A 24,318-nucleotide genomic window follows, 5' to 3' on the forward strand; every position below is an offset into this window, starting at 1 on the left:
TTCACTGAAATGAAAAGATAGAGGAATAAATGGAGGGCAGATTTCACAGAAAGTTAGAAAGTTAGCTCTAGAAAGACTAGAGCTGGGAGAGGAGAGGTGAGACTGGGGTAACAAGTAGTGCTTGTTTATGTTTTACTTCTGTCGTTTCCCTTTGCTCAGGTCAAGGTGTGCTGAGAAGGCCCGAGCTGACCCTGCAGAGCTTTGGCTGTTCCAAAACTGTTCCATGAGCTGTTCTGGGAGAGGGGAGCAGAGCAGGACAAAAGTGAATATCAGAACTGTATTATGAGGAAAGCAGGGGATCTGCTGCCTGAGCAGTGCTTTACCTGCAGTTATTTCCAACAGAATTAAACAAGAGGTAGACTGACTGCCTCCAGCTTGTCTCACCACACTTTCATATCACATGAAAGATGAATTCTTCACAGAGGCATCATTCCTTACTGATTCCTTGGGCTGTACAAACAACATTTTCTCTGTATCCCCCATACAGCAGCCATAGGCTTTGGTTTCCAAATTTCCACCATTAATATGCTTGAGTATTTTTAACATGTAAGAGCATAAAATGCAAGTTAGATAAATCAGAATGTTAGTTTAGGTTTGCATCGCTGTCGAGCTTCTTTAATTTTCAAAGACGAAGATGAGATAATTACTTTATAGGTGGTTTCTGCCCTCGTTGATAGCATATTATTCTTTATCACTGATTAAACCAGAATATTTCTTATAATACTGTTCTGATTGACACCCTTGCTAATTGTGATGTACAGTATAAGATACCTCAAATGAGCCAGACATCAGTGCATGGCACTGTCACTGTTTGGAGTTATTTAAACAAATGTTATTTTCAAAGGATTGTTTATAGAAACAGCTTGTAAGTACCTTTCTGTTAAATGTGCTGATGTGTGACACTTCGAAGTTTGCTTCCTTCCATCTGGGAGCAACCCCTCCTCAAACCCAGGAAGTGTCTGTGGAGGAATGTTGCTCTGGACACTGGATCTAGGTTAGTCCATCTGTGGCTTTCAGAGCTACTGACCTTGGCAGATGTGGGCTCCCTGATTTTGTAGCAGTCGTCTGCTCCAGACCCTGGAAGCCTTCACATCCCAAGCCATAGGGCTGCAGTCCAGTGATGTCCTTCCCAGAACTGGGGAATCTGAAATCCAGCAGCCCTTTAGGCCAGATGCTGAGCAGCTCACCAGAAGCCTGTCTGGCTTCTGCTGGATGCTGGGCAGAATGGAATCAGATACATTTTCTTTGCCAAATCTGCGCATTCTGACAATGTAATTTGTTCTTCTGATTAGTTCTGCTGAGGTAAAAATAGTTTGGGTTTCACACACAGAGAAATGTGATGACCAAAACAAAAGATACTGAAGTTATGGAGGATTATACTTGTGAATAGGAAAAACAAGCAAGAATAAATGGGTTCTTTATGTTTATTGCACATATACAAATAATTGAAAAAAATTGGAACAAGGTTTACTAAGATTTAGTGTTGTGCATATGTATTTACTGTGTTTTATGTATTGAATGTGAAATCAGCAGTCTTCTTCTCACAGACATTTTATTAAGGCAGTATGGGGATAGAACATAGTTTTGAGAAAAATTATTTTTTAGAGAGTAGGATGAAGTAATGCAAAAATCACTATTAAAAAAAAAAGTTAAATTACCCTTTCTGTGTCAGTCACAAGTTGAAAAAACTTAATCATGTCAAGACTTAGGGGCTTAAGAAAAGCTTTTCTGTAAAGATTTTCAAACTGTTTAGTGACATCATTAATAATGTGTTTCTATTGGTAAGCAGTAAGGCACCAGCCAGGGAAAACAGAGTATACCTTTAGAGTATGATTCAGTGTCAATCGATGGTTTCAACACACCTCAGGTTTCCCTTTTTGATATGGTTGTATAGCTGATTGAATTTGATTATAAGTCATGCAGGAGGTGTTTCCAGCCACATAGGTATGTCCATTTAGGTACATTATTGTAATTAAAACATTTGCTCTAACCTTCTTGGACTTGTATATAGCATATCATGCTTAACGGCAGAAAGGGTCTTCCAGCTGGTTGAAATAAACTGGAAAGTAATTGTTATAAAATACTGAAAGATACTGAAAATGTCACAAGCTTTTCTCTTTTGGAAGAAGAATTCTGCTTTTAGCATGACAGAAGGTGTTTCTTGCACTCATCTCAGCACTAGATTCCAAGAAAAATTTGTGACTTATAGAGAGAAAGCTGCATAAAGAACTAGCAAGGATTAGACAACAGCAGCTGTACTTCTGAATAATTTAGGTTTAATTTGCAAAATTATACAGGAAAGGATTATCACTTGTACTTGCATTTGAGAAAATGGAGCTACAAGTGTTGTTATAAAAAGTGACAATGTACAAACCATTCAAATAGCACGGGGGCTGTTGTGTCACTCTGGGCTGGATCCTGCAGAGCTGCTTGCCAAGACACTTGTAGAATCCTGAGTGGGGAGTAAATAGTGCAGGAAGAGCTTCCTTTGTCTGGATACACAGCAGAGCAGAGCCCTTCCTGAAGGTTTAAACTTGTGCTTGAGAGGAATGTCTGTCGGGTGCACCCGGTGAGACATACAACATCTTGCTCCGGAGGGGTCAATTAATTCTGTTATGATTATATATTTAGTTATTTATAGTAAAATATCTTAGGGGACTTCCAGCCCCTTTCTTCTCCTGGAAAGCCAGCTATTGAGTATGTGGCAGTCAAGAGCACTCACTGCTTCAGGCATATTTGCCTTTTGATCAAAAGCAAAGCTGATTGTCCCACTTTTCCCTAAGCCATCCTGCTCTTCAGCTACAAGGTATATGTAAACCAGGAAGAGTGTCTTGTTCTTCTCTCCTGCCTCGATATTGACACCGCAGTCCCATAAGGTTAAGGCAAGATTTTCCTCAGAATGTTTCCTGCTCATATTTCAGAGGAATTCTATTTTGTAAACTGCAAATTCTGCATGAAATGCTTGTCATGATGTTTCTGTAAAAAATTAAGTTTATATATAAATCACTAAGTTACCGACTGTTACATTTCAGTAATTTCCAAACATGAATTTATAATATTGACAAAGATTATGATTTTGTCTTGGCCTTGACATCACCTGGTCACACAGCTGAACCTCAATAACCAGCAGGTTGGTTTGGCCTGATGCTGTGTGCGACCAGGAGATATCTGTGGTCATGTGAGATTTCTGGAAATGAAGCTCACCTGCACTCCAGGCTTGCAAGAATCTGTGCAGCCTGTGAGCCTGGGCAGGAGATTTACTCCCAGGTAATTAGGTGTACCTTGAGGGTTGTAAATCCTGGATTTTACAGAGAGAAAAGAGGCAAACTTCAAGTTACTGTAATAAAAGATACATACATGTAATCCAAGACAGGACCAAAAAAATTTCTTGCTTTAATGCAAGAACTGGTGCATTTGACAAATCCAGATTTAGAGGTAATAGAAATAAATGTTTTCGTAAATGGGAGAATGGTCTGGAACATTCAGAGTCGTGATGGGACCTCAGAGAGTGCTGTTCAACAATCAGGAAAAGGAAGCAAATTATGTGTAAAGTTTATTGTGTTCTAGATCTCAACAAACTTGTGAAGTAGAAGACCTGAGGAGCTTGTAGTGTAAAGCCACCATGGCCAGGATTTCTGGAGGTAGGCTGAAGTCAAAAGGATTCTGACTACACAATATCCAGGGCACCAATTCAAATTCCCACTGATTTGCAGAGTTGGTAATAGGGTTAGAGAGTCTCAAGTATTTACCACAGGGCACTGAACTATAAAACAACTTCCTCTTATTTTTTAAATGAACAATGGTATGAGGTTTCTATTTTTTCTAAAAAAACCTTGTGCAGTCTCCCAGTTTCTTGCCCACATTAAGATAATGTAGGTTGAGTTCTGCATTTGAAATCACGCATGAGGCTCATCTTTAGTCTGTTAAAACCACATCTGTGTTTAAATTACTTATCTGTCGAACTTCTGATGCAGAAGTGAAAGATCTTACAAAATATAGTACTGTTACTGGTATGTTTTTATGGAGGGAAATCCTAGTGGGTGTAGAAAACAGAACACACCAAAATGCTCTCACAAAATGGTTTGATCAAAATTGGATCAAATACTAATTGTAGATTCCTTGTAGTATCCTACTAGTTATGAAACTCTGGGAAAAAATCCTTATATCTTGAAGCCATGTAAATCTTTGTGACCAAATTATGGGTTCTTCCCATCCCATTCCATTCTTTAATGCCCTTTCCTCTATACACATCCACAGACTCCACAGATTTTCCATTTCAAGGCAAAGAAGAGCCTCCACAAAAGCACTGAAGATAACATCCCATATAGGAGGGTGCTTTTATAGAGACATTTCAATATGAGGTGTAAGTGGAGAGAATATATTACATTATTAATGTGTGAAGTTGATGATTTGTATCTCCTTGATTGCTTGCAGGATGAAATGGAGACGGTCACTCTGTGTTGGTAATAGTAGAATGCTTGGATTTTTCATTCTGAGTCTCCCATAGGCTTCCTGCTTGATCCTGGACTGCCAATTCCCCAAAAAGGCAACTAGTTTCTCTAAAAGGCTTACAAGAAGGCACAATTTTGTGTCTATAAACTTTGTTGCAGTCTTGAGTGGCACACGTAAAAGAAATGCACTGTTTTATAAGAAATGTAAACATTATTCAATCTCATGAAATCTGAGTAATGTGACCAATATGGAGTATCTTTTATTATTTTGCTGTTCTTTCATCTCAGAATGATTCTTAATTTTAGATGATTCATGTACTACATAAACACAGCCAATCCCCATTTTATATTGTGTTGGACTTTATTCTTGAAAGCACTGATCTGTTTTGAAGAGGAATTGCATAATCTAGTAACTTTTTCTACAACATCCCTGATTTATGTAGTCATAACATGGCAAAATTCAGTTTTATTGGGTTTTTAGTTTTACTCCAAAAATCCAAACAAGCAAATAAATGTTGAATTATATTTCTCTCTGGTTATCACCAGACACATTCTTCAATCAAGCTACATTTCATCAAGAATTCTTTTCCCTTCACAAATGGGCAGGTATAAGGGAGCTGATTAATTGACCAAAGATGTGACTTTAGGTCAATGATAGCACTCAAGTACAAGCTGAGAGCAAAACTAGAGTTTTAGAATAGGTAGCTGTCTAGAAATCAACAATTACATGTTACCGGAGTGCTGGAGGAGCCTGTTTGACGTGTGACAGACTGCAGGACATCACCTGTGCACTGATGCCCGCTGCGCGCGGACGAAGAACTCGGCTGCTGGAGAAGGCGGCAGCTAGAGGAGGTAAAGCGAGCGGTAGGTTGTTACCTCAGCGGGATCATTCGGGCAGTTCCCCGGCGGGGACATCCTAAAGCAGGCGCACGGGACGGTTGGTTCGGCGTGCGCTGGGACTGGGGGAAGGCAGGGCGGGGGCGGGAGCGGCCCCGCGTGCCCCAGCCCCTCCCCGCCCGCCCACTGCGGGCAGGGCCGGGCCGGGCCGGGCAGCGCGGGGAGCGCCGCGCACCCGCCCGCAGCCGCCGCCGCTCGCAGCCGGCATGGGCCCCCGCGGAGCGCGGCGCGGAGCCCGGCGCGCCGCCGGCTGCCTGCTGCTGTGCTGGGCTCTGGCCGCCGCCCCGCGCAGGACACCCTCGTTCGACGGGCACGTCGCGGAGAACCGGCCGGCGGGCACACGGGTGCGCGGGCTCAGCATCCCCCTGACGCGGCTGGGGCCCGAGCCCTGGTGCGCCAAGGTGCAGGGGCGCCGCTGGCACCTGCAGCTGCTGGGCGAGGGACACTCGCACTTCCAGGTGTCGCTGGACGCGCGCACGGCCCGCGTGTGGCTGCGCACCCGCCGCCCGCTGGACCGCGAGGCGCGGGCGGTGTACTCGCTGCGCCTGGGGCTGTGCTGCAAGCGCTGCGCGCCCCAGGGCGCCGCGCCCGCGGAGCTGGCCGCGCTCACCGTGCGCGTCCTGGACGACAACGACAACGCGCCGCGCTTCGTGGGCCCCGGCTCCGCGCAGCTCCGCGTGGAGGAGACGCTGGCGCTCAAGTCCCAGGTGTGGCAGGCGCGGGCCGAGGACGCGGACGCGGGAGCCAACGCGGAGCTGCGTTACTTCGCCCTCCCGCGCAGCGCGCACTTCTTCGTGGTGCCGCGCAGCGGGCGCGTGGTGCTGGTGAGCTCCTTGCTCCACCTGCGCGCTCCCATCCCGCTGCGCCTCTACGCGCGGGACCGCGGCCGGCCCGCGCTGCTCAGCGAGCCCCTGGAGCTGGAGGTGCTGCCGCAGCCCAAGCGCCTCCCGCCGCCGCCGCCCCGCCGCCGCCGGGCCGCGCTGCCGCCCGCCGCGCCCCTGGCGCTCGCCCTGCCCGAGGATGCCCGCCCGGGCACCCGCCTGGCCACCCTGGCCCCCGCGCGCTTCGCCTCCGCGTGGTTCGAGCTGCTGTCGCCGCCCGTCGAGGAGTCGCCGGTGAGCGTGGAGCGAGAGAGCGGCGAGGTGACGCTGCGCGCGAGCCTGGACAGGGAGGCGGTGGCCGCCTGGGAGCTCGTCGTCCGCGTCCAGGAGCGCCGAGGTGGGTGTTAGGAAAAGTGTTAGACAAAGCAATGGTCTTGTCCCATCAGGGAGTCGGAGGACAGTTTGTCTCCAGGTGACAACAAGCACCTAACGGTGGTTTAGCATCAGGTGTCATACGCAGTGTTGTGGATTGTACTTTTGCTCTTTTAAATCTGTAAAACGCTAGTATTAAAAACACTAGAAGTGACAAGAGACACTGTGTAGCTTAGGGAAAGTGGACTGCACAGCTGTGTGAAAAGGCTTGGAGCAGTAAGGTGTTCGGCAGAATTTAGGTGTTTCCATCGGTTAGAATTCTTAGTTGTTATTGAGTGTTTGAGGCACCGCATGTTACATACAGCACTCTTCTTACGTACAGGTGTTTGCTGTTAAAATGCTCTCTATAGCTCTTATCCAGTATCCTTACTTGAAGCATGCAGCTGAAGGAAGCCATTGAGTTTTGAGTCGTTATTAAAGTTGAGCATGTTTGACTCAAAAGCATGATGTGAGGTTTTGCAGGAATGGAGCCTTTGTATTTAGGCAGCTGTTCTTTTCAAAAAATATCTCAGGAGTTCAATGTGCACCATTAAAATGGCACGCCTGTGACTTAAATTGTCATTTTTCACAAGCTCTTACTCAAATTGATGTAATAGCCAATTTCATTTACTGATTAAACGTACTGCTTTTTAAAATTCTCTTTTCCTTTTTATTTGTCATCTTGGCTAATATTTTTCACTTACAAAAATACAGATTAGTTTAAGCATATTTTTAATTTATGAATGGTGGATATCTCTGCACATTCATCATGTCGCTTTTTAAATTTTTATGTTACTTGCGATTGTAACAAGGTTCCAAAGATTGCCCAGAATGAGTATTCTGGAGAAAATCTTAACAGAAGAGATGCGTTGGTTGGCCTGATTTCATCTTGGACAGGTTCAGGAAGGGTTTGGCATGATGGGACTTGTCGTGGCCGTGAAAACGATTAATTGCTCAGCAGTGCAGCTGCTCAGAGTGATTTCCCTCAGCCACAGAGCAGCGCAGGCGGGAGAGATGAAAAGCTTCCCACGCCATTCCTCTCCCTTATCTCGTCTGTTTTCTGACTGAGGGGCAGCCCATAGGAGTGAGAGGCAGTTTATTCCTCGGTGTCTGTGAAATCCCTGAGGATGCCTGCAGGGCTCTAATTAGCGCTGACAGTTTCTGTGACACGGGTACTTCCCCTGTGAAGCAGGCTACACCAGCAGCTCCTTTCGCTCGAGTCCTGAGGAGCAGCTCTCAGATCCTCCTCTCGTTCTCTCTGGGGTTTTGTCGTGCCTGTCGCTGTCGCGTGTTGGTGTCAGTCACTCGCACTGGCTTTGTGCTGTGTTCCAGCCTGAGCTTTGGCCGCAGACCAAGAGCTTGATAGACCAATTTCCAAAAGACAGCACTCTGTGTGTCCTGCCGCCGCTCCTCAGTCTTGAGCAAGGCTACCTGCCAAAGGGAATGTCATTGCTCCGAGGCAGTGACAGAATCCATCGGGGCGATCCGAGTGTGCTGCTGGGATGTTCACCCACTCTGTCATGTAGCTCAAGTTCCAGCCCTTTGCTGGTGTCACAGCTCCCTCTGTCAGGATCAAGAAATGTTAGAGAAGTCGTAGATAACCTTGCCCCCGGTTACTGCTGGTCTCACCTTTGTGATCGTTTTTTCCCTTACCTAGTCTGAATATAGAAGTCTGAGATTGCCCGGAACAAAGCTTGTCATTCTCTCATACCTGAGATTTCACTTCCAAGGTAATGCTTGCTAATGCAGTTTTAAAAAATCTGAAACCGGTTTTAATCTAATTTCAGGGAATTTTTTTACCATCATGTAGTTTCACTAAGTAGTTTGGAGCATTTTCCACTAGCCTAATATATCACTGCTGGTTGTATGCAGTAGTAAGAGAGTAAATCTCTAAGAAATCTGTAGGACTAAGTTTTGACTCTGAGATTAGGTAGACAGCAATTAATTGTGGACAGTCCAAATGCCATATTTGTGATGATTTTAAGTTTATTCGTTTAAAGGAGACTAAATTCAAAATAAATCTTATTAATACTATTGTTTTCATAAGTTAAAGGTTAATAATGACTCAATACTTTCAAAACTTTTTTAAGTTTCAGAATTCTTTCATACTCCTTTTATAGGTGTCAAACTACCTTTAACATAATACTTTGAAACAGATTTATAAAGTTCTGTCTCTCTCCTTGCTCACAATCCAAACTGTAGTAATCTGAGAAGAGAAAACCAAAAGGAAGGGGTAGGAGAAAAATGCCTAGCATAACTATGTGTTTTACTTAGTCTGATACAGTTGCAGAATATTGCAAAAGCTCCAGGAGAAAACCCAGTATTTACAGAAGTGAACTTTCAGGATGAATTACAGTGTGGAGATGGCTACACTGAATTTTGTTGTGAATAACAGTGCAAGGTCAGGTTCTTTCTCCAGTTTATTTGCTTTGCTTTTAACATTTGTGGTCACTTATTTTACATTACACATACCCATAAACATTTTAGTAGCTCTGGGTCTCTAGTATTAGATCTTGTGGTGTCAGGTATCTATCAGGTATCAGTATTAATTTATTAATATTTTTTTTTTACTTTCCACTATTCTTGCTGCCTTGTAATTGAGAACTGAAAATGAACAAATAATTGATTCTGTCATTACTCTCTTCTTCAACCCAGGCAATGATGTCAAGGATAAGACAAGATGTTTAAATGCTTTAGCATATAAAGTCTACCCTCTTTTCCTTTCTCTTTTCAGTGTAGTTTAGTCTGATTCATTTGTAATGTGCACTTCATTATCTACAGCAGTAAAAAGTGCTTAAAAGCATTGTGCACAGCCTCCACTCCTGAGTTCATAAATGGGACTGTGTAGGAGATGTCCTTTGCTTGAATTAACTTTTCTTCAAGTGACATGTAGCAGGCTGTATGTTGGTTTATTTTTTTCTCCTTCAGCTGAAATAGAATTTTGAATATTTTTCTGTTTACTTCTTCTCAATTCTGTCCTGGATAATCAGCACAGCAGCGTGCAGGGCTGCTGTTCCAGATGCAACCAGACCTTTAGCATCTCAATATCCAGCCATCTTCCACATCTTCATGACAAGGAAGGGTTTTGTCTCTCTGAGTTGCATTTTGCTGAAGGTATGAGTTAAGTGAGCTCACTCCACTTGGCCTGGTCAGTACCTACCAATGTAAAACTCACTCATCACTGCCTGGAGTATTTCTTAGTAGACCATAGGCTTTGTGCTGGTGTATGTTTTCCCATGTCTGGGTAGATTTGAGGGGCTTTTGTAGTATGAAGGACTTGTCAGCATTCAGGGTAAGGTTTTCTGGCAAAGCTGCAGTTGAGCTCTAAGATTTTTGGTAGTGATGTGCACAGATCACTACTATAATTATTATCATAATTACCAGTGCATTACATGATTGCTTTGTGACTGGACATATTTTGGTTATCAATGTCATGATTTTATTTTAATGCAGATGCCAAAAAAACAATCCTTTTTTAATTCTTTGAAATAACAGTTTGGTCTAACTGCAATCTGTAGAGGAAATAGTATGTTACTAGTTCTGTTTATTCATTGTGCATCTCTTTGTTTTTTTGATACTTTGTAGACTTAGTTTTATCATACTTTTTGTTTTCTGGAGGCAGTAATTAGTTGCTAGAAAGTAGCAACAAAAAAATCTGGACCTGTAGTGCTCAGTGCTTTTTTAATGGAATGGGTTCTCTTGTGCCTGTGGAGGAGTTTCAGGGCCTGACAAGAGAGGACATAGTGCCTTGGCTGGTATTTCAGCTTCAGGTGAGCTCTTACCCAGCCTTGACTTGAACACTGCCAGGCTGGGATCATCCACACCCTCCCTGAGACACCTGTTCCAGTCTCTCACCATGCTCACAGTAAAAGATTTCTTCCTAATATCCTAACCTATATTTCCCCTCTTTCAATTTGTACCCATTGCTCCTGTTCTTGTGATGCAATTCCTGACAAAGGATGTCCCTGTGGCTTCCCTGCAGGCTCCTTCAGATCCTGGAAGGTGCTGTGAGGTTCTGCCTTGACACTGGAAAGAAAAATCAATCTTGAGAACTGAAAACGCTTGAAATTGAAGTATGGCCTGGAAATCCTTACAGTTTTCATAATTAGCAAACATTTTATCCAAAAGAAAAGAAACCAAAACACGAAATTTACAACCCCAAACCAAAGGAAAGCACCAGGAAAATCTTATGCATTAGTTTCTGCCTTGAAATGCTAAAGAAAATGACAGAATTTCAGAGCTTAACATGGTTTTTGACACATGGTCCTTGAGGAGGAGTTGTCTCCAGTGACCCCACTGATCACTCAGCCTTGGGTTATATTCTTCAGTTAACCTTGCCTGGAAGGTTATGCTCACACTTTTTGGTGGAATTTCAGGATTTTATGCCATTCAGTTTATTGGGACACAATTTATTCTTTGCAAAAGCATGATGCTATTTTAAGTTTTTACCCAGTGAGCAGAAGGTAAAATTTCTTAGACTGTCATACACATTAATATTTCATCATGGGGTAGCATTTAATTTGAGAAGGAGCCATTATTATTCCATTAGTGCTTGGGGGAAGTGCATTAAAGATCCTGCCTCTCTAATCCTGCTGTCTCAAGCTCCCTTGACCTGACTTGATCCATGGGCATTAGCTTTGTAATCTCCTGTCGTTCATTTTTTCTTATCAGGGCATTCACCAAGGGTGATGTTTGGTGTGCCTTCCAACAGTTAACAGCATCACTTGTATTTTAAATATATTTATTCTGTTTAAATCAACATAGAGAGTGGAGATACCAATTTTAGTAATATTTTCACTTTGAAGGATTTCAGGCTTGGAAGTCAAGGATCATCTGTTTTAATTTTATCTTAGGCCTTAGTCTCTTACTGGCTGTATTGATTCTGGGGGGGAAGGGGATCATCCCTAAGAATTAAGTAGCTTCTGGGTGATGTTTTGCCTTTTACATTTCTTATTACCTCTTTCATGAATTACAGCTGTCAACAGCTACACTTCAAGCTGAGCTTAAGTTGAAATCATCATCTATAATCCAGCAGATGGGTTTCATTAAACTGCAGTGGGTTTCATGCAATTAAGTAAAAAAAAAAGTGTGTTCTGTGTGCATTCAGGACAGCTATGGGTGTTTACAGGCTTGGAATATTACTGATTTGTGGTAGAATGTCTGAGGAAGCTGTGGAGCACCATCTTGATGTTTGATCAGTCTGAATATTTTGAAATTTTCTGCTTTCTATTCCAAGCAGTCAGATAAAAAATATCTTTCTGAGACTGCTATGACTTGAACACCAAAGGTGTTTAGATTTTCTAGCTGTTTATCATCTCAAACATTGTTTCTTCAAAAGAAATGAACTTCTTTTTTTTCTCAAGATCTAACTAAATTTCAGCACAAATTTGACAATTTGATAGAACTAATAAATTATAGAACATACAGGCCAGGTTGGATGGGGCCTGGAGCAGCCTGGTCTAGTGGGAGGTTGCCCATGGTATGAGGTTGGAATGAGATGAGCTCTAAGGTCCTTTCCAACCCAAATCATTCAATGACTCTGTAATGATCCAAGGAAGTACAGCAGGCTCTGTTGGTCAGGCTAATGATTGTGGTGGCATTTTTACCTTTTTTTTTCTCCTTGCTTACACATTAAAGACTACAGAGAAACAAGCTGGATTTTCCCTAAGAAATTCTAAGGAAATTTCCAAGAGAACTTCCCATCTTAAGGTGGCACAGTAGCTTCTCCTGCTTTAGCCAAGTTCTCTACTTATGATAATGCTTTTTGGCAATCAATAATAATTCATTCAGACACATGTTTTGTTATTTAAGGATGTCTGTTGTGATTATTAATTTGCAGTCATTATTTCACATCTGGGCATGCTTGGTTTCCCTGACTGCCAGCCTTAGAAGATTGATGCCACACTGGGAAGTCCCTGATAACATGGTCATCACCTTAATGTCTTTTAATTGGTTATTTATGCTAACATCCTTTCTGCCATGATCATTCAGCTCCTCTGATGCTTTCTTTAGTTTTCTGGTTTGCTTTAACTTCTATTTTAAAAGCCATATGATGGTAAAGAGCAGAGACATGCCAGACTGTCATTATTCTGTCTGCAAAAAAGATGAGGCATAATAGGAGAGAACGTGGGCTGTCCCCAGCTTGAGCCCATCAAAGTTATCTCTTTAGAAGGTTTATGTTTTATGAATGAGCAAACTACTGTACTTAAAAGTAGCCCATCATATACCTCAGGAATTTTCAGAAATGACAGTAGAGAAATGTTTGTGCATAATTGTCCTATTTTTGGAAGGATATACAGTAGGACTGGGTACAATAACCAGTAGATTTTATCTCATGTTATGGTATGAAAATGGGAAAAGAGATTTCTCCTGATTGCAGCTAGAGGCTTAGGGCATTAAGATATTTTTCTGAAAATGTATCTTCCCAAACTCTATGCCAGTAGGTATTTTACATGAAGACATATTATAGAGTAAGGTTTTAAAATAGCACAGTGTGATATTTGCAGAGTCTTCAAAACTTTGATATCCTCTCAACCAACTCCAAACATTTAACTTTAAGTAACCCAAACAAAAACCCCCTGAGTTTTCAAGAAACACTTGTCTATTTAAGGTAAGAAGTGGGAGCAACCTAAAAAAACCCACAAGCCATAAAGAAAAATACCAGCTTGAATACTTAATTTGCTGATGGATGTAGGGCAGTATGTAATAGCAGTAGTAACCTCAAGGCTTGCAAGACTTTTAACACTCTCCTAATCTCCTTTTAAAAATAAATTGTAATGACCTGAAAATGCCAGGAGCAACATAGCTTCTCACCCATTGTTGTTTAATCATGATAATATAATACCTCTTCCCTCAGTACATTCAAGGAATGTATTATGTTTGTCCACAATTCCAGAGACATGTTCACTCAACTACATATTCTCTATTGTCAAACTTTAAAAATCAGGATGTCAGGCATTGTCAGTTTTATCAATTACACTGATGCAGAGAAGCCTACATTTTTAGTGAATATAAGGATTTTATTTTCAAGTCTCATCTTATAGAATTATCCATTGGATTTTTGAGAGAAAAGACAGTCATATAATCCTAATGCAATCAGAAGTCTGAGAATATGTTGGATTTCACAGATTGACAGCATCTTTTAAAATTTGACGTGGTGAAAAGAGATGGTTTCAGAGGCAGCTCTGACCTACAGTATTTGAAACTGCAGTCAGACTGTTTCAGCAGACATGATTTTCAAGGCTTGGTTTAACCAGAAGAGCCTTCAAAAGTTGCAGTTAACTGAATGATTAAGAATTAAATTCTTTGCCTTATTCCTGCCACCTTTGGTGTAACTTTATTGGTAGATGGGGGAATATTTTTTTCGAGTTGCTGTTTGAAATGACAGGATTTATCAGTTTGCAATGAACCTTTGTAACCAGCTGCAATAGCAGGTTGGAGGAACTGGTTTGTGTTACTTTATGTTAAAATCCCTTCCCAGAAAATTAATGGTGAACATCACAGAAGAGATTTTTCAGATAAACCTGGATTCAGAAAAGCTGTGAAGAACCTAAAGCAGAAGAGAACCATTATCTCATCAAGATACATGATTGCTTTTTGTAATTTTCAAGTTTGTAATTTTCAATTTTGACACGTCATTAACTTGAACTGTCCCAAGAAGCTCATGATCTTGAGAGGGCTTTCCCTTCCTAAGTTCCTCTATATATCTTAAATTTGATGTGAGTGATATAACCCAGTTTTCATAGTATATGAGTATTAAGGCTTTTTCCTGTTTGATTTGTTTAGTTGCTGTTGTTATTGCTGTTTAAATATTTTAGAGACTTTCTCTATTTTTTTCCTGACTCATTACCATTTATTTCCATTTTTACTATGATTAAACTTCTCAGCAAGTTACTTAATTTTTTGTTTGTTTGTTTTTCTTTCTTTTTCCCTAGGGATGAAAATAATGAGTGATGACATATCATATATTTTCTGTGAGCAGAAACTTGGCCAGCTAGTGTATTACCTTACCTAATGTGGTTGGATTTCAGAGCAAGGCAGTATAATAAATTCTTCTGTTTATCAGTTTTCAACCACAGATAGGCATGAAAAATAAGCAATTATAGATAGATACCTATGATGAGGTTTCAGCAGTGGATTATGAAGATTGATTTTGGTGATAGGGAATGAATTTCAGTGCTGCAGCTTTTGTCAGTAATATTAAGTTAAAAGGAAGTAATTCCAACTGGAGGGAATATCAGAGAGAAAAAAAGCAGACTTCAGGATGAGCTGCCCTAAGAAGGATTTTTGATGATACACGAATTGACTCTAATAGGGAATTAAGCAGCTAAAGTAGGAAAAACCTCTGGACTAGAGTTTATAATTTTAGTTTTAGTTTTCTGTATAAATTGAAAAGAGAGCTGTAGAGGGGGCTAAGATTTGATACTGTGAAGGGCAAATAAGTGGTGTTTGCAAATATGTGGGAAAAAGCAATCTGCTTACAGAACCTGTTTTCATTAGTTTCCACACTGAAGAAAAATAAGAGGAAAGATACTTTGATTTACCCTTTTGAATATGAAGCATTGTTTTCTCTATGACTTCTAAAAAGACTCATTTTTGACATAAGATGTTCCAGTGTTATGTTACTGTCATGTTTGTGATCAGCAAGGGCCATTTTGTGTTTTATCTCCTCTTGCTCAGTATCTGTGAGAAAGCAATTTAAATTTTTCTGTTGTCTGAAGCTAGGGAAGGAAATCTGTCAAATGCAAAATGAGTGTGTGTGCCAACAATCTAATTAGCAGAACCATTCTTTGAGTAGGATTTCTTTTGAATGGATGACATTGTGTAAGATATTCTGGGTGTGCTTGGCTTGAAAGTCAAACATCTAGCATTTAATATTGAGACAGTTGTAATTGGTATTGTGTTACACAACAGTTTGAAAATTCTTTTTGGGAAAATGAAGCCTGGGTCAGATTCCTGAGTTAGGATCTCAGCAGTGGTTGACTTGCACTGTTGGATGTAGTGGCAGATATCTCCACTGGTTGTCAGGGCCTGGTAGTGGGAAAGATAATTTCAGTAGAACCTCTCTGTGTGTTGGTAGGACTTAACCCAAATCCACAGAGGATTATCAGTTTTAAGCTGTTTCTGCTAAGATTTGAGTGGAATTGTAACATTTTATTTTCTCCCATAATGTAGTAATATTACTGCACATATACTACTAATAAATTCCTATTAATCATAATTTATGAATGCAGATTCATGATCATGTACTGTTACTATTAATATACTGATGTACATATATAATTAATGTATCCATAAGGTACATATGGGGGATGTTTTGATGGACAGAGACATTGAGACACCTGAACTATAGAGAGGTGTATATTTCTAAAATTTCTATCTATCCACTGTATTAAAGGACCAAAAATTTTCATAAGTAAGGGAGAAAATTAATTTAATGTACCTTATTCAAAACGAGTTGAAAATCTGGTTTAAGGTCTGTTCTGCAGGCAAGCAGCTGTGTCAGATACAAAACACAAGAGACTGCTTTTTGTGTGTGCTGTGGTAATTACAATAAAGCAAAAACTTGGAAATACTTGCTGTGCTAATTGGAATGTGGAGTTATGCTTATAAAAATCATGTACTTTGAAATCCTTAATGCTTTGTCCTGCTAGACACCCACATATTACACAGACATTATTGTTGCTGTCAGTCTCTTCATCACATTGTTGTCCTCTGGCAAGTCCTTGTCCAGTCATGCTTCACTGGACACCCTGATGTTGTTTCCACAAGTTGTCAGGTCACATTTGCAGGTCTCTGCAGGGAAGCCCAGTCCTGTTCAGTGTTTCTGGTGTAGTTTTTCCTTTGATATATGGTATGCAGTCAAGGAGGGGAAACTTACTTGCAGTCATTTTCCTCCAGAGTGCCTTTATCTAGGAAGTCATGATGGTTTATTCAGCATTTTTTCTTATGTATCAGATTGTCTGGGGTTGATGGAAGAAGATAATATACCATTGAGATCTGTAGAGTCATATGCAGTGGAAATGGATGCTGGTCAAGAAAGGCATTTAAATTCTGTCTCTTCCACTACCTGCACTGCAGTTCCTGCTGACTGTCCTAACAAAATTCTGAAGATTATTCACATGTTTCAGAAGTAACCAACATAGTACTGAAAGCTTTGGTCTTGCCAAGATCTCAGAATGACACTAAAGTCTCTTAAATGCTAAAATAAAAGTACCTAGAGGAGCATGCCTAAGTCCTTTGAGTTTTTGAGCAATAAAGTTTGTTCGAGTATGTGAGGATTAAGCTTGGTCCTTATGCACTTTTGCACACTTTTATTACAATGTTTCTCAGTTACAAGTATGTTCTAAGTATCAGCATATTAATTTTCAGTGAATTGGCATTGGTTAAGTGATGAAAGTGGGATTTATTTCTACTTCTTTAATTAAAATAAATTATTCTTAAATTGGGACTTTACTTTTTGATAGAGGAATACATAATACATGCATATTAGGAACCCTAGCAGGACTTGAACCAGAGTAAGTTCAGGGGTTGATTAAGAGAGTGATTTCCAGACTCCAGAGAGACAAACATCAGTAACCTTTCTACTCTTAGCAGGGTTACCAAGGTAGCATTCAAATCCTCAGTAGGTCTTGCTATTATAGGGGCAGATTTTCAAAGGTTCTTAATTCAGCTTCTAATTTAGTGCTGCTGCTTTAAGCCCACAGTATGCCCAGTCAAACCAGGCTCATAGTGGCTATTTACAAACTTGGAGCAGCTTTCACCAGAGCTGTTCTTTTGAGAAGAGACTGGCAACTTTGATATTAACTTCTCCCTTTTGCAACTACTCTGTTTGGACACCTTTTAATTAAAAATTTAGGAGTGTTCAGGCAGTCACTGATTGCGTTTGGCACTTCTCATTTAGAACTCATCCTGGTGTGGGCTGCCGTGGTGTATTTTAACCTTAGATCAATGTCCAGCACATTCCCTCCTCTGCATTTTCTTCAGGTGTCTTGGACTGGCTGACCTGGGACTTTTGGGACACACGTTCTGACACGAGAACAAGTCTATTTAAAACACATCTGGTACTGTTTAGTACAGTAGTGAGAAGTAATACACGTGCTGCTGCTTTCGACATATTTGGGGATTTTTACAGGTTTTTTCAGCTTCTTGTGGCCTTTTTTTTTAATTTTTTTTTTTTTGGTGCTACAGAGAGGAGAAAGCAAAGCAGCTGCTTTCAGAGTCTGTCTGAATGCTGAAGGGAATTATACCTGGGTGACTACAAGGCAAGTGCAGCAGCAGAGTGGGCAATTGTGCCCTCACCCTGGGGTGTGGCAGCTGTGTGTTGTGGGCAGGCAGTTTGAGTTTGTCTTTGGAAACTTTGGCTTCACAGGCACTGTTTTAAAGAACATCTGTCTACAGAAGCTGAATTGACACAGGGTCTCCCTACACTTCTGTCTGCAGAGGTGCAGTAATACATAACACACAGGTGGTCTCACAGTCAGGAAGGCTGTGTAAGACTTGGATGTACATGGAAATTGGGAATTTTGCCACGAAAATGTCAGAACAAGTGTTCCATGTATCCATGTTCTACAGTGGTGCAAGGCATATTTAATGGGCAAACCCAATACAGGCTCTTTTTCAGAACCAATAACTTCTGTAATTTACTGCTTGATAAATTAGATATTGGGTTTTGCTATAAGCACTGTTTTTTCATATGTGCTACTGTAAACTGGTATTATACTCCCTGGAAGTTAGATTCTGGGTACAGGGTGTAATTACAAATAAATTAATTTGGATTTATCAAGTTACTGTCAATAAAATTTTTGTTGCTTTTTAGAGAAAAAAAAAAAGGCCATGTACTTACAGGTTTACAATACAGATGAATTAATACAATTTTACAAGGTGAGCTCAAGAGAGCCTCAGTGATTATCCTGGATGTGTGCTGATTTTTTCTGGGTAAAAATAGAATGCACTCAAAGGTCGTGATGGATTAAGTCTCAGGAATCTAAACTAAGAAATTTATATTTGACTTTGCCAGTCCCAACACCAAGGAGTTTTCTTTAAACAGTCCACGAACTGGTTGTTCACAGATGGCAGATTCTGATGTGCTGTGCTAAACTTGCCACGTGCCAGCAGACAGCAACTTCTGAGGATGGAAAGCTGAAGCTGCAGGAGGTGGTGACTCTGTGGGAGTGAGGGGATGTCTGTAAATGCACACCTCACCCAAGGGGGCAGTTTTCAGCTGGAATATGGATGGTTTTTGTAAAGGGATGTCACTCTGCAGTAGAGAGGGAAAAGGAGTGCAGCCTAAGTGAACTTCCTGGGAGAACAGGCTTCCTTAGCAACATAACACTGTCTGCAAGATTAGATATTTTGGCAGCACTTTCTACTACAATATATACTTAAATAACAAGGTCTTTGTATTAATTAGATTTAAATTAAAATTGGTCGTTTTAGATGTTCCTTTTTGCACGTTGTTTCAATTCCTGTAGAGCTGTTTTGAAAATAAATGCTTGTCCGTATGTTTTCATGTATGTATAAATAATAAATCAACACTGAAATCAAGCATTAACACCATCAACTTGAAAAATTCTGAATTCACATCCATTATTAAGCTTGTGGATAAGGCACGTTGTAAGTGTAGATGGCTGTTTTTACCTGGGCCACATTCCAGGCTGCAGCACAGTGCAGTGCCAGTGCAGTAGTGCTGCCTTTTCTGCAGCCACAGGCATTGGGTATGGCCTGCAGGAACACTCAGCCTGGCTCCTGCAGCAGAGCTATGCACAAGGTCAGTGCCAGCCTGCCCAAGTTTTATTCATACCGTGCTCCCTGATATTACTGATAATTATCAGTTAAAAAAAAAACAACCTTTGCTCCATCACTGTCTCAAGTGTCTTTTCTGCCACCTTTTCAGCAATACCTGGCTGATAATTATTACTTGTTAGAAGCTCTGCTATTTCATGGGCTAATTTAATAGTGGTAAATGTATAATAATATTTTTTCCTCAATTTTTAAGGATCTTATGCTGTTGATTTTTTAGAAAATTTGATAGATCCAGTTTGTGGTGGTTTGTCCTTATGGATTTTGATTGTATGTACCTAATATTTAAACTTAAATAGGAGTGAAAGCTCTATTAGGATTTCAGTGAACTTTATAGAAGGGCAAACCACTGGTTAGGTAGATTAGAATTTTTTGACATCAAGTATTTAATTTTCAAAATTCAGAGTTGCTGTGACTGCATAAACAAAACATTTGATGCTTTTTTTTTTATTCTTTAGAAAAAAAAGAAAACATCTTTTAGAAAATAGGTATTTAAAGTTTGAAAATTTGAAAATGTGTGATTTTTCGTAAGAAGACATCTCAGAAGAATGTGATATGGCTGGCCCCAATCTTGCAGTTCAGTAGTGCTTGTGCTGGTTATTTCTTCCTCATGTTGTGTCTTCATTCCAGAAGAACTTCAGACTCCTTCAGACTCCAGGTTTTTGTGGATTATGTGCCAGCAGTACTGCAGGAAGTGCACACTCAGGCTGTGATAGATCTCTGTTACTCTCAATGCCATGAAGGAGCTGCCTAATGATTTCTTCCTTTTCCTGTGACCTTTAGGGAAGGATTGGTACTTGGTGCACGTGTCACTTACTGTGACAGATGTGAATGACAACGTCCCTGAATGGGCCATGGAGCCCTTCCCCTTCCTGGCTGTGGTTTCCCCTGAGGCTGCAGGAGGTACTGAAGTGTACAAGCTGCTTGCTGTGGATGCAGATGAAGGGATCCATGGAACTGTAGAATATTTTCTCTTGGAAGGTAAATTTTAACCCTGTCATTCCCTGAGTATTATGCCTTACTCTTGTGACTTTTTTATTCTCAGCTTCATTTTCCTGTTCTCCTGCAAAAGATTCATAAACCTTCAGCTCTCTGTGTGAGAAAAATCAACTTTTATTGATACATGGACAGATTTCTTTTCAAAGTTGAGTTCCTGCCCATATATATCCCTGGGGATGATGGGGACTGGAGCAGTCAATAATCCCAAGGCTTTGGCAAGGGGGTGGCAGTGGGGACTGTATTTATGAGACAGTCTGGGGAGGAGTAGTTTGTTGGGTGGAGAGGAGGGTTAATGTTCCTCTCCCTTGGGGGAGTCATGCTTCTGGTTCATTTGTAACAAACTTTTAAAGGCCTGGGTTGTGCAAAGCTGATATAAACTCGGTGATTTGGGTGTCTTCTTTTAAGAAACTTTAGTAATAGTTTAAAGGTGTCTGAGCAGATGAGGAACAACAATACCTCTCCAGTGGAGTATTTTCTGGTAAGGGATACTTGGGGGTCAAGCAACAGCAAAGTTTTGGAGGATAAAAGAAAGATGGAGAGAGACTGTTCAAAGAGCCTGGAGTGACAGGACAAGGGGGAATGGCTTTAAACTGACAGAGAGTAGGTTTAGGTGGGATATTGAGAAGAAATTCTTCCCTGTGAGGGTGGGGAGATGCTGGCACAGGGTGCTTACAGAAGCTGTGGCTGCCCCTGGATCACTGGAAGTGTCCAAGGCCAGGTTGGACACTGGGGCTTGGAGCAAGCTGGTCTTGTAGGAGATGTCCCTGCCATGGCAGGAGGTGGAAGGAGATGAACTTTGAGGTCCCTTCCAATCCAAACTGTTCTATAATTCAGTGAAAAAGAAGAGTGATAATTGTCCAGAAGGTGAAATGGAATTTGAAGTGCAATCATGAATGATGAATGTAATGACTGATTTCTAAGTTCTGAACAAACTTTTGAACCTTAGTGTGTATGCAGATCCTAAGCCAAAGCCAGCTTGGGAATTGACACTGTATTGTCCTAATTTTAATCAAGTAAAAATGTTCTTGCTGATGACGATTTGTGAACCTGCTCCTTTTAGGTGGTGAAGACAGATTTGAAGTTGAGAAGGACACTGGCTGGATTAAAACAACAGGTTTGCCATTGGTGAGGGACAAGGAGTATTTGCTGACTGTATTAGCAGCAGATAAACTTGGACTCAGAGGGTCCCCAGCCTCTGTTTCTGTAATTGCTGGATTTCGACCACCACAGTTCACCAACATGTCCCACTTTGTGTATGTTCCTGAGAGCACCCTGCCAGGAGAACCGTAAGTAACAGCTCAAAATAATGCAGTGAGGTCCTGGTATTGTTTGTGAATCACAAATAAATACTGTGAGAAGCAATTTAGGCCTCTGTATACAAGTGATCCAGACACAGGATTAGATGTTGGTTGTTTCTTAATTTTCAAACAAAATGCAGAATACAAATTAGTAGTTACATCATGAAGAAAGATACTCTGTGTGAAAGAATACATTAATTTTATGTGTCAAATTTGGAGAAGTGCCTTCTCCACCAAGTGAAAATTGGAAAAACCAAGATTCATTTTCCTGTCTTCATCACAATGACAAACTGAGCTAAAATGAAGATGTCACAGGACTTGTCATCTTATTTCTCCATCCTTTGTATAACCATGTCAATTGAAATATCACAGAAAATGTTAGTAACATAAGTCCACCTGAATACTCAGTCTCTTCTTTTCCAAACTGTTTTGTTCTTACAAGTATTTTCTCTTCCACTTGAATTGAGAATACTTCTGTCCAGTCAATGTGTTTCTTCTGTGGCAGTTCAACTATTATTCATACTATATTATCTGTGGTGTTAATGTTCAGTCTGCAACATTCAGTTTTAAGTGTCCAAATAACTAAGGACTGTTAAGATTTAAAAAAAAAAATATTAGTAGATAACAAGGTTTTTCTTTAAAACTGCAATAAAATTAAATTGCACAGGCATAAAAGAGATTGAATAAGTGCAAAATACTATAATATTTAACAGGTACCTGCTGTCTTGGGTTCAATAATGTTTAGAATTTAAAAAAAAAATTCATAACTTTATCATTATTAGAAGTAGGTTTGCACACCTTAGAGGGTAGTAGATTAGTGAATTCTTCAACTGACTTGGTAATATCCTAAAAGGAGTGAAGTATTTTGTGTGATTATTATATTTGAAAAGCTTTGAATATATACAATGAAAGTGTGAAAGTTGTTTCTGTAATGTATTGACCAGAAATAGCCATTTAGAATCCTTAAGTTCTCATATTTAAATTGGACCAGTTACCAAAGTAATGCAGGTGTAGTGATTTTGGTTCACCAAACCAGAACAGAGTTGCTGTCATGCACTGGATTTCTGGGTTTAGGATTTCCTAATTAGAGGCTGCTGCTGGGCAGAGGAGCATTACCAAATCTTTCCCTTCCTTTGGTCTGCCTGTAACACCAATGAGCTACAGTTGCATGGGCAGGCTGAGCTGAGGAGATAAAAAGATAAAAAAGGCAAGAAAAGTTTTCAGTTGCTTTTTAAAATGTGCTCCCAGAGCGGCCTTGAGATTTTCAGTGCTGGCAGGAGAGGAGAGATGCAGCCAGAGCAGGGATCTGGAAGGAGAGCAAAATAATTCCTGTTAGCAGGAATTTCAGCACTGGCTGAAACTGCCTGTGAGACCTCAGCCCAGGAAAATACAGGAGAAAACTAAAGTGAAATAATGACTTAGAGCAGTGTTGTCCATTGGTTCAGCAGTGCACCAGAGGGAAGTGAGACACAGCAGCATGGAGGAGGAAAGGAGTTTGCACAAAATGTGTTTGTGTTTTCTGACTGTAATTGCCAGAGGATCACGTTGGTGTGTTCTCCTGGGAGATGGAATTCTTTTTCCTAAGAAACTTGCATGTTAAAGCAAGAGAACTTGAGGAATTAGTTCTCTGGTTTAGATCCTTTAAAAATACTTAGTTTTAAATTTCTTCTTTTACTTCTTACTTGTGGGTGTTTCCACTTGAAGGCTTTAAACACATTGGACTTCAGTAGGAAAACAGATAGTGCCAGATGAGCTACAAATGCACTTCCAGTGTAAGCTGTAACACACGCTGCTCTTAGGGCCTGGCTTTTATCCTTTGGCAGTTATTTATTGGAACTTTAGGATGGTATGACTGCAGCAAACTTACTGTGCTGTTATTAAAACAAATCTTTTTCATCTTGCTTTATCTTTTAGTTTCCTGCCTGAAAACCATCACTACCATAGAAGGAAATTGAAGTAGGCAAATTCAGTTGCAGCAAAAATTAAATCCTCTGTTCCTGCATTTTTAATCCTTACTGTGTTCTGCTTCCAAGAATCCTGTCTTTATCTGTTTAACCCCAAGGTGATAGAACCAGTGTGTAACAAAATGCTTGAATTTGGTGTTTAGATACAGCTGTCACTGACTTCATTGAGGATACCTCTGAGCAGACCTACAGGGTTGCACCATCATTCTGATAAGCATCGCTTTTGTCACATTTTTCAGAATGTCGTATTATGTCCTTGAGTTCCTCTCTTTTCATTTTTTTTTTTACTGCAGCTTTCTTACAGTCAGTGCTGTGTCATATCAAAAGAAATCCCTGAGCTACAGTTTGCTCACTAATCCTGGGGGTCTGTTCAGTATTGATCAGACAACAGGAGAGATCAGCCTAACTCGGAGTGTGGATTATGAGAGTGACCCCCACCAGTACCTCCTTTTGCTCAGGGCAGAGGAGAGCGAGGAGCAGCTCAGCAGTGCTGCTGAGGTAGGTGTTCCCCTCCTGCAGCCTGGCTGCATTTCCACCTTCCTTCATCCTTTGGAATCCTGTACAGATTCACCAGCAGCTCCCGTTTCCCCATGCTGCCCACTCTGCTGTCCCTTGAAAAGTCTTGCTGTCTATGGGGAGATGTTGACGAGTGTTTTAGGTACTCCTAGATTTCACT

General features: G+C 40.8%; 1 protein-coding gene across 1 annotated transcript in view; it reads left to right on the forward strand.

The window, feature by feature from the left end:
- Positions 1-5,554: 5,554 nt before the first annotated feature.
- Positions 5,555-24,318, forward strand: part of LOC106856340 (neural-cadherin-like) — a 60,813-nt gene continuing 42,049 nt past the window's right edge. Inside the window, exons 1-5 of the mRNA XM_088172252.1 lie at positions 5,555-6,271; positions 6,434-6,566; positions 20,165-20,362; positions 21,441-21,666; positions 23,936-24,140. Coding sequence (XP_088028378.1) covers positions 5,555-6,271; positions 6,434-6,566; positions 20,165-20,362; positions 21,441-21,666; positions 23,936-24,140 — 1,479 coding nt within the window. The remainder of the gene's footprint in view (positions 6,272-6,433; positions 6,567-20,164; positions 20,363-21,440; positions 21,667-23,935; positions 24,141-24,318) is intronic.

This window comes from Sturnus vulgaris, chromosome 12, assembly GCF_052056855.1.
Source record: "Sturnus vulgaris isolate bStuVul1 chromosome 12, bStuVul1.hap1, whole genome shotgun sequence".
Classification (NCBI taxonomy): Eukaryota; Metazoa; Chordata; class Aves; order Passeriformes; family Sturnidae; genus Sturnus; species Sturnus vulgaris.